At 38.6% G+C, this 13279-nt stretch overlaps 1 protein-coding gene across 3 annotated transcripts in view; it reads right to left on the bottom strand.

Annotated features, from left to right (window-relative positions):
• The window catches only part of UBE2W (ubiquitin-conjugating enzyme E2W (putative)), an 82190-nt gene that overhangs the window by 31805 nt on the left and 37106 nt on the right, over positions 1–13279 (bottom strand). For all 3 annotated transcript variants that reach the window (XM_011937196.1, XM_011937197.1, XM_011937195.1), the window contains 2 exons: positions 12525–12616; positions 7311–7413 (listed from right to left, as the gene is read on the bottom strand). In XM_011937196.1, the coding sequence (XP_011792586.1) occupies positions 7311–7413; positions 12525–12616 (195 nt within the window). The remainder of the gene's footprint in view (positions 1–7310; positions 7414–12524; positions 12617–13279) is intronic.

Here is a 13279-nt window from a genome sequence, read left to right as displayed (position 1 = left end):
CCAGCCTGGGCAACAGAGTGAGACTCTGTCTCAATAAAAAATAAATAAAAGTGGCCGGGCATGGTGGCTCACGCCTATAATCTCAGCACTTTGGGAGGCTGAGGTGGGCAGATTACAAGGTCAGGAGTTCAAGACCAGCCTGGCCAACATGGTGAAACTCCATTTCTACTAAAGATACAAAAAAAAATTAGTTGGGCGTGGTGGTGCACACCTGTAATCCCAGCTACTGGCAGAATTGCTTGAATTTGGAAGGGGAGGCTGTGATAAGCCAAGACCGTGCCACTGCACTGAAGCCTGGGCGACAGGGAAAGACTCCATCTCGATAATAATAATAATAATAGTAATAATAATAACAATAATAATAAATAAATGTAATACAGACGTATTTCAGATTTGTTTCACTCAAATAGAATGCTTTAACAGAGGAAAGGGGTACAAATACTGGATATGTAAAGGAATGGAAGAACTGTCTCTTGGATGTAGAAACGAAAAGTAGTAAGAGTCAAGATACTAAGCCTGAGGACTTCAGAGATTTTTTTTGTTTTGTTTGGAGATAGAGTCTCCCTCTGTCGCCAGGCTGGAATGCAGTGGCACGATCTTGGCTCACTGCAACCTCCACCTTCCAGGTTCAAGCAATTCTCCTGACTTAGGATGCCGAATAGCTGGGACTATAGGTGCACACCACCATGCCCAGCTAATTTTTGCATTTTTAGTATGGGTTTCACTATGTTGACCAGGCTGGTCTCCAACTTCTGACCTCAAGTGACCTGCCTGCCTTGGCCTCCCAAAGTGCTGGAATTACAAGCATGAGCTACCATGCCCAGTTGTGGACTTCAGAGTTTTGATGGAGATGGGCCATCCCTCTTAATACCTATGATAGAAACGTCAAGCTTCTTTCACTGTTTAAGATCCTTTTTGATGAGCCCCAAAATAACCTTCCTCTCTCATCTCCTGCTGTAATCCCCCATATATCGACACATAAAACTACAAGAGCCTATTCTTACAAATGTGAGGAGGCCAAGTCCTTTCACACCTTGCCCTATACTTTTCACATAAACTCTTTTTGTCCTTTAAGACCCAGTTTTACCAGTTCAAATAAGTTTTTCTTTGCCCCGTTAGAGTATTCTAAATTGGTTGCTTTCCCTTTTGCTCCCAAAGCATACAATTCACACTTCAGTTAATTGTATAGATGCATATGCCAAAAATCACGGAGTCTTCCTTGACTCCTCCTTCAGTCATACTCCAAATTAATCCATTAGTAAATCCTGTTGATTCAACCTTTAAAACAGGTCCAAAACATGACCACTTTCCAAAACGTCCACTGCTACCCTTCTGGTGCAAGTCACCATCATCTCTCACCTGGGTTGCTTTAATGGCCTATCTGATCTCCTTGCACCTTTATGCCCTGAACAGTTTATATGACATACAACAGCCAGACTGTTCCTTTTAACCTTAAATAGGACTACATCGTTCCTCTGCTCAAAACCTTCCAAAGGCTTCCCCATCTCACTAAAAGTCAAAATTCTTACAACGGGCTATAAATGTCCTATACAATCCGTGATGACCCCTCCAGCCCAAATGATCTCTCTGACTAATACAGTTTGGATATTTGTCCCCTCCAAATCTCTTGTTGAAATGTAACCCCCAATGTTGGAGGTGGGGCCTGGTGGGAGGTGTTTGGGTCACTCAGGGTGGGTGCTCTCATGAATAGCCTGGTGATGTCCTCAACAGTGAATGAGTTCTCGTGAGATCTGGTTGTTTGAAAATGTGTGGCACCTCGCCACTGACTCTTGCTCCCACTCTCACCATGTGAGACACCTGCTCCCTCTTCATCTTCTGCCATGACAGTAAGTGTCTTGAGGCCATCACCAGAAGCAGATGGTGGCACTATGCTTCTTGTACAGCCTGCAGAAATGTGAACCAATTAAACCTCTTTTCTTTATAAATTACCCAGCATCAGGTATTTCTTTATGGCAGTGCAAAAATGGCCTAATACACTGACCTCGGCCTTACACTCCCCTTCCTGTTTATACAACACTCCAGGGACCTGTCCTGCATATTCCAGATTTAGAGCCTTTGCATTTTGTCTTCACCTGTTCTTTCTCTCAACTCTTTCAAATGGTTTACTCCTGTACATCTTTCAGATCTCTCCTCCAATGTCACCTGCTCAGTGAAATCTTTCCCAACGACTCTGTTCAGTATTTCACCACCCTTGTCTCCCCTTCTATACTCTTCCCCCACCATCTTCCATACTATATGTATTTTACTCATTGCTTACTGTCTCTCCCCACAAGAACGCAAACTGCATGTAAGCAGGATTGTTGTTGCTGTTGCAGTTTTGGTCCTCATTGAATTACCAGCACCCAGCACAGTGTTTGTCCCATACATCCTCAAGAAATATGGAATGAATATTTACCTATCCAAATACTAAACAGATTATAAACTGTTTAAAGGCAGGCCCAATGCCTTTTAAATCTCTGTACTCTCTCCCCTCTCTCAAGAAACAGTACTTGATACACAATACATGCCCAATACATGTTGAATTAACCAACCATTTACCTGTATCCTAGCATAAGAAAACAGAATATGTATACAGAAAGATACTTTGTGTATGGCTGACAGTAAATGTACATTAGTGGCAAGCAGTGATGAAAAGATGCCTCATCTCTGTTTCCATACTAACAGACAAATTGTTTGTTGTTATTCTTTCTTTTAAGGCAAATGACTGAGCCAAACATATTTGAGATAGGTAACTTTTTCATTATAAGGCAGGACACAACATGAGACATAAAATATATCTGGTAGGAGGAAAAACACAACAAACCATAATGATGTGTAACAGTCTTATCGATCTCATTTAAAGGTACAAAAGCAGTAATTTCACAATGAGATTGATCTATTCTAGAAATATTTTCCAAATTCTACTTTTGTAACTAGTGATAAACTCAGTACTGCTCATTGCATGGAAAGATGAAAGACTTCTTTTTCTTTCTTTCTTTTAGAGATGGGGTTGCCCTACGTTGCCCAGGCTGGTCTCAAACAGCAGGTGGCTGAAGTGATCCACCTGCCTTGGCCTTTCAAAGTGCCTAGATTACAGGCATGAGTACCATGCCCAGTCAGAAAGATGAAAGACTAATTTATCTAACAAGTGCTAATGCTACAGAGTTTCATCAAATAAAATTTTGGGGGAATTTTACTGCCCTAGAGGACTGGTTCCAGCCACTTTCCCAGGGCAGTGGATCTCTGGAAAGTTTCAGTTATTGGAAAAATCTTGAAGTCTATAAGCCCATCAAACATTGATGTTTGACCCCTTATAATTATGTTAAAACTATATAGATTATGTATAAATACCTTTTAAAAAATTTTGAATGGCCTAAGAGTAGTGCTGCCATTTTCCCAATCAATGGATATTAGAATATACAACCTCTATGCCATGTGAGGGGCTACAGAATTAACTGATATTAAAAAGGAATCCTCACTGGGCATGCCTATGATACCAGTATTCTGACAGGCCGAGGCGGGCGGATCACTTGAGGACAGGAGTTCAAGACCGGCTGGACCAACATGGCGAAACCTTGTCTCTACTACCAAAAATACAAAAAAAATTAGTCGGGCATGGTGGTGCATACCTGTAGCTGCAGATACTTGGAGTGGCTGAGGTGGGAGGATGGTTTAAGCCCAGGAAGCAGAGGTTGCAGTGAGCAGAGATAGCACCACTGCACTCCAGCCTGGGCAACAGAGAGAGACTCTATCTCAAAAAAATAAAAACAAACAAACAAACAAAAAAACAAAATAAAAAAAACCAAGCTAGGCATGGTGGCACATGGCTGTGTCCCTGCTACTCTGGAGGCTGAGGTGGAAGGATCATTTGAGCCCAGGAGTTGGAGGCTGCAGTGAGCTATGATTACACCACAGCACAGGCAGATAACAGAGGGAGACTCTGTCTCCGCCCCACCCACCCACCAAAAAGTAAATTAAAAAAGGAATCCTTATATTTCAAAAAGAGTGAGAATAACTGGCTTAGAGCTTTCAAAGGTATCATTCATTCCACATATAATCTTTCACTTTCAGAGAGAAAATTACTACATAGATAAATAGGCATTTTTTCCCATACTGGTACTCTCATCTAATTGGCAGTATGGCAAAGGAGGAAAGGAAAGACTTGGGTTTGGGTCTTGATTGTTCTATAAACTAGGTATTAAAACGTGAACAAGGCACTTCACTTCTACAAGTTTCAATTTCTTCACATATAAAATGAGGATGAATCTACCTCCCCTAACCACTTCATTAAAAGATGTTAGAAGACAAAATCAGAATGAAAGTTAAATTATGAAGTACTATAGAAATATTACCATAAAGAATGCATGCAGGTGCAGAAAAAGTCAAGTTTGGATGTGACTACACAGGGACTTGAATGCCAGTCTAAAAACTAGATTCCATAGGAAATAAACATTAAGAGGTTTTACTGTGAGGAGGTGGGGAATTTTGGGGATGGTGGAGTGAGACTGTGTGTGTGTATATGTGGGGAGGGGGGAGTGGGGTGTGTCTCTGTGTGTGTGTTGTGTGTGTGTGCATGTGTGTGGTATGTAACCAAAGAGATAACTGTGCCTTCAAAGAAATCTAATGGCACCGTGAAAGGATGCATAGGAATCCAAAGAACTAAAAGTTACTGTAATGGTTCAATTAACAGATAAAAACCTGGACTAGGCCAGGCATGGTGGCTCACACATGTAATCCCAGCACTTTGGGAGGCCAAGGAGGTGGGCTGATCGCTTGAGTCCAGGAGCTTGAGACTAGTCTGGGTGTGGTGGCATGCACCTGTAGTCCCAGCTGCTTGGGAAGCTGATATGGGAGGATCACTTAAACCCAGGTGGCAGCGGTTGCAGTGAGCCAAGACTGCACCACTGCACTCCAACCTGGGTGACAAAGTCAGACTCTGTCTCAAAAACAACAAAACAAAAACAAACAAAAAAAACACCACACTATAGCACTGACATTAAGAAAAGAGTGGGCTACCTTTCAAATGTAGGAAGGAGGGGTGTGGAAAAGAGAAAAACTGAACACAAGATAGATAGGTGGACAGTAACCCAGGATAAAGAAAAACAAAATGTGCTTTGTTATTGGAAAGGTCAAATTTAGTTGTGTTAAATCTGAGATGTCTGGAGGTACTCAAGTATTTCAACAACGGTATGAAATTAAGCCTTAAAAAAAAGAGATGTTCCCAGAGCTGTAGATCTGAGTTAGCTGCTTAAGGTGATTGAAGGTGAAAGAAGAGTGAGAAGAGTAACACGGTGCTGAATAAAGAACCTGGATAACACCAATGTTAGAAGAGCAGGCAGAAATAAAATCAGGGAAGGAGGATAAAATGAATTTGAAGTAGGATGATAGGGAGAATTTATAACAAATGTAACTTACAGAAATATTAAAGAAGAAATTCAACATAATGTTTAAGTTTGATATTTGATTTAGAATTCAATATTAAGGAAAGAGTTTAGAGAACACGTTTTTGACTTGGTTTCATGCTTACAGAAATATTATTTTCCTCTGGTGAAAAATTGGTAAGTTCCCAGAGTAAGCCTTCCCCCAATATCTCCCTAGTCAAAAGCTTCTGAGTTGGTGTGAAATATTCTTCCTTCCCATACCATTAATGAACTTAGATGAATGTAGACAAATAGGCTGACTGATGAAAACAGACTGAGATCCAGTTGTCTCCACACATTTATAGTCAGAAATGCTGCTGACCAGCCAGAAAACAACAAAAGTGATGACAATCTTCTGGAGAGAAAATATTTGTTTTGACTTTTTATTACAGTCTACAAATGCTTACTATAGACATCTAGAGGTGGTCACAATAGCATAATCCCTTTCACTTTAATTTTTATGAAAATGATAAAAAAATAAGTCCTAAAAGTCTTGGTAGTTTTCTGCTCACATGAAAATTTCAGAACTTAAGGAGTCGTATCCATTTAAATCTATGCTTTAAAACAATTACCTCTTTACTTATAGCATGATACAGTAACTGACTTCTATCTCTTCTCTTATATAACTAAGAAAAGATTAACCTGTGTTTGGTATATTGTTTAAAGTGGCAATGAAATAAGATCTTCCCCCAAATAGTACACTTCAGCACCTACAAGCTAAATTTTCAGTATCTGGGAAATATTTCAGGTATTTGGTTCTATTTTACAGAATAGCTCATTTGCTAGCAATACTAGAGAGAGCTGGCATTACGTCTTACCATTTTAGCCAACGGATCTCACAAGCCTCAAATTTTAAAAATGAAGTGCTTTGTTACAATAATTCTCTGAAGAATAAGTAATTATAGTAACTCATTTACTTATATTACCAAGCCAGAAACCTGGAAGTCATCCTAGAGTCTTCCTCTCTCAAATCTGATTAATCATTTACCATAGTTAAACAGCTCTCAAAAAACATTCCTCTACCACCATTATCCCTTGTCTAAGTATTAAGTTATTAACTAAACTGACTGGGTATCAAATTGTAATAAACAGACTTTGGGCCGATGTTTAGAAATTTAACATCTGGTGATGTACTCTGCTATTCCAGTACTAAAAGGCTGCAAAGACAGCATGTCAATGCAAAATCAAAGTACTCCTTCCAACAGAGAACTTTTCTCTTCACCATGTGATTCTATCATCTGACCTAGGAGAAGTGCCTCCAGTTATTCCAAAATGCCAACTTCTCCAATGGCCTAGAGCAGTGGTCCCCAATCTTTTTGGCACAAGGGACTGGTTTGGCGGAAGACAATTTTTCCACGGATGGGGTTGGGGGTTGGATGATGGTTTTGGGATGAAAGTGTTCCATCTCAGATCATCAAGCATTAGATTCTCATAAGGAGTGTACTATCTAGATCCCTCGCATGTGTAATTCACAATAAGGCTTGTACTCCTATGAGAATCTAATGTCCCTGCTGATCTGACAGGAGGCGGAGCTCAGGCAGTAATGGTGCTCACCTCCTGTGTGGCCCGACTCCTAACAGGACAGGGACCAGTACCAGTCCAGCATAGGGGTTGGGGACCCCTGGCCTAGAGGCCTGGTTAGATTTCTATTCCCTTTTCTGCTAGTATTTATGGATAAGAAACAAACAATTTTAGACGCAAAATGTAGTAAAGCCCTAAACCCAATAAAGTGTAATGTTCACATCTTGATTATATTACGAATAAGGAAATAACAAATCCATCTACATACATATAAATGATTTATATGTTTTTACTGAGTCAAACATCTCTGGCATTTAGCTATCTAAAAATACAAAAAAAAAAAAAAAAAATTTAAAGCAAGGCAATTACCTGAGGAGAGTCAAAAGGATATCGACTACTAAATTTAAATAGAAGTTGAAATTTTTCCCCTTCATATAAGGTACCTGGTGCACCTTCCATGTCTACAATCCACCTAGAATAGAAAAGGCAAATTAAAAACTTAAGATACTGGGGTAAGGAGAAAAGAGGACACCAAGTACTTCCTGTACACTAAGCACTGGGACAAGAGTTGTTTATGTGTAACAGCACATGCCAGCCTCCCAGTAACTCTCTCACTGTTAATTCTCATGACCTTCTCTGACACTCAGGGGTGAAACCACCAGATCAAGGTCAGACAGCTAGCAAAAGATAGCTCTAAAAAAGCAAACAAAATAAAAACCCAAGGCCAGGCGTGGTGGCTCACACCTGTAATCGCAGAACTTTGGGAGGCTGAGGCAGGTGGATCACGAGGTCAGGAGTTTGAGACCAGCCTGACCAACATGGTGAAACTGGTCTCTACTAAAAATACAAAAATTAGCTGGGCGTGGTGGTGTGCACCTGTAATCCCAGCTACTCAGGAGGCTGAGGCAGGAGAATCGCTTGAACCCGGGAGACAGAGGTTGCAGTGAGTCAAGATCATGCCACTGCACTCCAGCCTGGGCTACAGAGCAAGACTGTCTCAAAATAAACAAACAAACAAATCTCAAACTAAGGTGCGTTGACACCCAAGCCTGTGCTCTTCCTAATTGATTTACATTACCTTATTTTTTCAAAGTACCATTTCTACAATGCTGATATTAAGTATTCTATACATAACATCAAACTAATCAACTGTCTTTCTGATTATAACTGGTGGAAGCCATGGAGAAACACGTATAGACAATGACTACAGAGAACCGTAGCTGTCAGATTTATTTTTCTCATCAACATTCTAGAGGAGATTAACAGGGTAAGGGGAGCTAAACTGACATCATTCCACTTGCTCTGACGATTAAGCAAGGCTTTGTACTGCCTTTCCTTTATCTCTCACTATGCTTCAATTGTTTAATAAAGCCCATTTCTATGGCATCTATGCAAGCCTACTTTTTTTTCATATATAACAATCATAAACATAAATGTGTTGTTATTTATAGTGTATACACTATTTCTTGTTATTTTCTTTAAGATGGGGAGAAGAATAAGGGATAATGACAGCAAAGATAACAGGGCAGCATTAGAAGCAAAAGTGAATTGAAGTCATTAACAATGTGTTCCTAATTATAGCTCTGTCACTTATAATTATTGTACACCGAGGCAATTCTCTTGAACTTTTCAGGTATTAAAGTTTCTTGTACTTAAAATACAAGAAAACAAAAGGAAGACAGAAAACACAGTGTTGGGATTCTAGTCGTTACCACGCATACTATGAACTTAGGATTATGTAAATTAATAAATGTACCTATTCTCTAAAAGAAATCAGCTACAGTATACAGACTCTTAAGAGCATGGCTATTCATTTTAAGAATGCATGCTGAGTACCATACATGGTAATAAAAGATACGACCACAGACCCAAGAGACAACATTTTATAGTGAAATTAGACAGTTATAACTGAAGTTATACTGAAGTGGCAGTTATAGTTAATCTTAACTCGTTGTGTGAGAAAGTTATGTTATCTCTCCAGTTTTAACTACCTCAATAATAAAACAGAAGATAATCACCTCATAGTGTTGTTGGAGATAAATGACCCTACATAAGTAAAAAACTTAGCACATTCCTGACTCAGAGTCAATACATGGTAAATTACATGCAATGCAAAAGCTGCATACAAAACAAAAAACTATCTCTTTATATATTAGGTCCTTCTTAATCTTCGAAATTCCTTTCTTGTTTTTCCACCCACATCCACTAGGCAGAGTATATTCCCAGGAAAAATGGTGGTCTTTCATTCTGTTTATATGGCAATTTGAGGACACACAACATAAATGAACATGTGACCTATGCAAACAAACACAGCTTTTAAAAACAAAGAGCTAACCAAGTATCTCATCAATCCTCGTAATATCTGCACGACATGCAGATACTACATGAGGTCAAAGACAGCATAACTTTCAACATTGTGCATGGTACTTTCTTTTTTTTTTTTTGGTACAGAGTTTTGCTCTTGTTGCCCAGGCTGGAGTGCAATCGCACAGTCTCAGCTCACCACAACCTCCACCTCCTGGGTTCAAGTGATTCTCCTGTCTCAGCCTCCCAAGTAGCTGGGATTACAGGCATGCACCAACATGCCCGGCTAATTCTTTGTATTTTTAGTAGAGGGGGTGGTTCTTCATGTTGTTCAGGCTGGTCTCGAACTCTTGAACTCAGGTGATCTGCCTGCCTCAGCCTCCCAAAGTGTTGGAATTACAGGTGTGAACCGCTGCGCCCGGCCTGTGCATGGTACTTTCTAATAACCCTTTTTTTTTGAGACAAGGTATCACTCTGTCACCCAGGCTGGAGAACTGTGGTGCAATCAGGGCTCACCACAGCCTTGACTTCCTGGGCTCAAGTGACTCCCACCTCAGACTCCCAGGTAGCTGGGACCACAGGTACATACCACCATGTTCAGCCAACTTAAAAAAAAAATTTTTTTCACTAGAGATGGGATCTCCCTATGTTGTCCAGCTCGTCTTGAACTCCTGGGCTCAAGGGATCCTCCCGCCCCACCTCAGCCTCCCAAAGCATTGAGATTACACGCATGAGCCACCATGCCAGGCCTAATAAGATTTTATTAGTTAAAAAAGTAAGATATGTTCATTGTAGAAACTTCAGGAAAGTAGAAATAAAAATCACCCAGTGACAACCACTGTTAAAATTTTTGGGGATATATTTCATTCTAGTCATTTTGCTGTTTCCTATACCATCAAAGCCTATACAAAATGGCGGCCGAGTAGCTGCATTTTGTGCACACTTAAATTACATCAATTTAAACCATCAGGGTTTATGATTCCAATCACAAGCATATGTCCCAGAGTAAGGATGCAATGAGACTACACATGTTGTTCTCTCAATTAGTCTCAGTTCTTCAACACCTGTGAGTACCTAGTACTCTAATTCTAATGTTTAAGCATTAGAATTTTTTTATTTCTTCACACATCATGGTTGTTAATCAAAGACACAATCATCTATTCCACTTTGGAGGAAAAACTGGCTTTGGTGGATTTATTAATAAAGAGGATACATACCAATAAGGTCTTCTTAAAGGATTTTTCAAAGGTAATTATAACTATACAAAATTTTTACCTTACATGCTGACTATAGACTATAATTCAAGTGATGCTATTTCACTGCACTGCCTTGACAAACCTTTTCCATATTACTGACATTTACACTATTCCCAAATTATCCCTAGAATTAGTAATGTGGAAATTAGTATAGTTGGTTCTAAGTCTTTTTCTAGATCATTACTTTCTTAGGATGGTGTGTGGTGGGTCAAACAGGATAGTGTCCATATTTTTTAAGGTCTCAATATATGCTACCAAATTTCTTCCAGAAAACTAAAAAAAAAATTTTTTGTGGGTATAAAGTAGGTGTATATATCTATGGGGCACATGAGATATTTTGATACAAGCACACGATGCATAATAATTGCACCTGGGTAAATGAGGTATCCATCACCTCAAGCAGTTATCCTTTCTGTTACAATCCAATAATACTTTTAGCTATTTGAAAATGCACAATAAATTACTGTTGACTATAGTCACCCTGTTGTGCTCTCAAATACCAGATCTTCTTCATTCTACTTTTTGTGCCCATCAGAAAGCTGCTTAATGTGCTTTCATCATCATCCTCTTAATGGATCTTCCACATCCATATCCACATTTCATATACTCTTAACAATCTGATTCTTTATAAGACTATTTTTATAGCCTAGAAGATGGCACAAAGGTAAAAATTTTACAGTTCATTTACAATAAATTAAAAGAAAAATTCTTACCTGACCAGTATCTTGATATGATAGGATTTACTCTACAACAAAGGTATTGTTGCTTTGGCTGTTATAATTTGTGGTATAACTACCTGGTAATCTATCAAAGCGTTTCTATTTGTAAAAATTTAAAACGTTTCTTTAACTTTTTATAAATTATTATGTTGTGTGGTTTCCCCATCCTCCCAAAAAAATAAAGGATGAAAGAAGTAATCTCATTATTATCAGTTTCCTTGAGAACTATAGGGACACTTGTTATAGGATACTCTGAGGTAGACTAATAAAAGGAGAGAGGAAAAAGATTAAAATGGGATATAATCTGCATCAGGATGAAAAAAGAGTCAGTTTCATTTGTTTAACAATATGCAACATATGCCACTCTAAATGTATGCTCCACTTTTGGTTGCTTTAGAACAAGAGTTTTATATTTTCCATGTATGATATATACAAAAAATCAGTTTAGAATTCAACAATATTTTTAAGTGATTGTTGCAGAGTTAAAGAAGTGTATTACATTTTTTTTTCAAAAGAGTCTATACATCCATTCGTAATATTCTTGTTCTTAAAGCTTTGACCCCTGTCTTAAGTACTGATACAAATGCCAAAGTCAAAGGTACCCAAAACTGTTCCTTCTGAAAGGGTAAGTTATATGAATTTTGGTCATTTTTACTCCCTGGACCTAGACTACACCAAATATATGCATTGGCTCATTTGTCCTACAAGTTGGTTTATAGTCAATTTTTATCTTATTGGCTACTTTTCCTTTTCTTTTTAGAGGTTTTTCTAAGTGGAGGATAAATTATTTTAGATTTCTTCACGATTTCAGAACATTCACCACTGTCTAACAAAATTATTAAACGACTGCTGAGTCACACTTTCACTTAGCTGCCCTTCTGTACAGGATGCAATTAATGTTTTTAGGGCATGGGATACCTCTTGACTATTACTCTCTTCATATGCCTAAATAGATACATATTTTAAATTTGATAAAACCTCACACCAAACAGTTCTTTAATATTATAGATGAGGATCACATCACAAAGTCAGTGCTACTCAGTTAAACAAAACTTTTAAAAAATGTACCAAAGATAGTCTAAAAACAGCTTTACAAATTATGCAACAATGTTTATAACATTGTAAAACAAAATTGATTATATATATAAATGCATAGAATAAGATCTGTTTACTGTATTTCCCTCTTGGTGAAAGAGAATAAAATGAAATGTGAAAATAATTTTGTAGTTTTAAAAAGTGGGTGAACATTCATACATTATTGATAATAAAAGAAAGAAAGAGCACTTTAAACATTAAATACTTACTGTGTAATTGAATTTTGAACACTTTTCTCATTTAAGGTCATCCCAGGAGGTGGGTCATTTTGCAAAGCCAACAGTTCTTTCTGTAGTCGTTTCTAGAAAAGAACATCAATAATAATTTGTCCTTTTTTTTGAGACTAGGTGTGTGTCACCAGGTTGGAGTACGGTGGTGTGATCACAGCTCACCACATCCTCAAACTCCTGGGCTCAAGGAATCCTCCCACCTCAGCCTCCCAAGTAGCTTGAGATTACAGGCACACACCACAATGCCCGGCTAATTTTTTTTGGTAGAGACGGGGGTCTCACTTTGTTGCTCAGGCTGATACTGAACACCTGGCCTCAAGCAATTCTCCCGACCTCAGCTTCCCAAAGTGCTGAGATTACAGGTGTGAGCTACCACACTCGGCCTGTAGTTTTAAAAAAACAACATAACATCCTTCTAGTTATCCTTGATAATATCCTTCTACAATCTGAAATAATTACATTTCCTCCAAATGTTCATACCTTTCTCTTTACTAGCCCCTTATATATTCTATACACATATTGCTCAAAATTTGAATAGCCTGTCCTATAATTCACAATCTACTGTCAAACTATTTCAACACTAGAGCTTCCAGGCTGCTGAATGTTTGGAGTTTCCTGGAGGGTGGCACACCTGGAAAGGACATGGAAGCTCCACATCCCTTCCCTCATGCATCTCTTCATCTGTATGCATTATAATATTCTTTCCTATAAACCAGTAAACACATCTATGACCG

The sequence above is a fragment of the Colobus angolensis genome, unplaced genomic scaffold, assembly GCF_000951035.1.
Source record: "Colobus angolensis palliatus isolate OR3802 unplaced genomic scaffold, Cang.pa_1.0 Scaffold16, whole genome shotgun sequence".
Classification (NCBI taxonomy): Eukaryota; Metazoa; Chordata; class Mammalia; order Primates; family Cercopithecidae; genus Colobus; species Colobus angolensis.
This window is presented reverse-complemented; position numbering and strand designations above follow the sequence as displayed.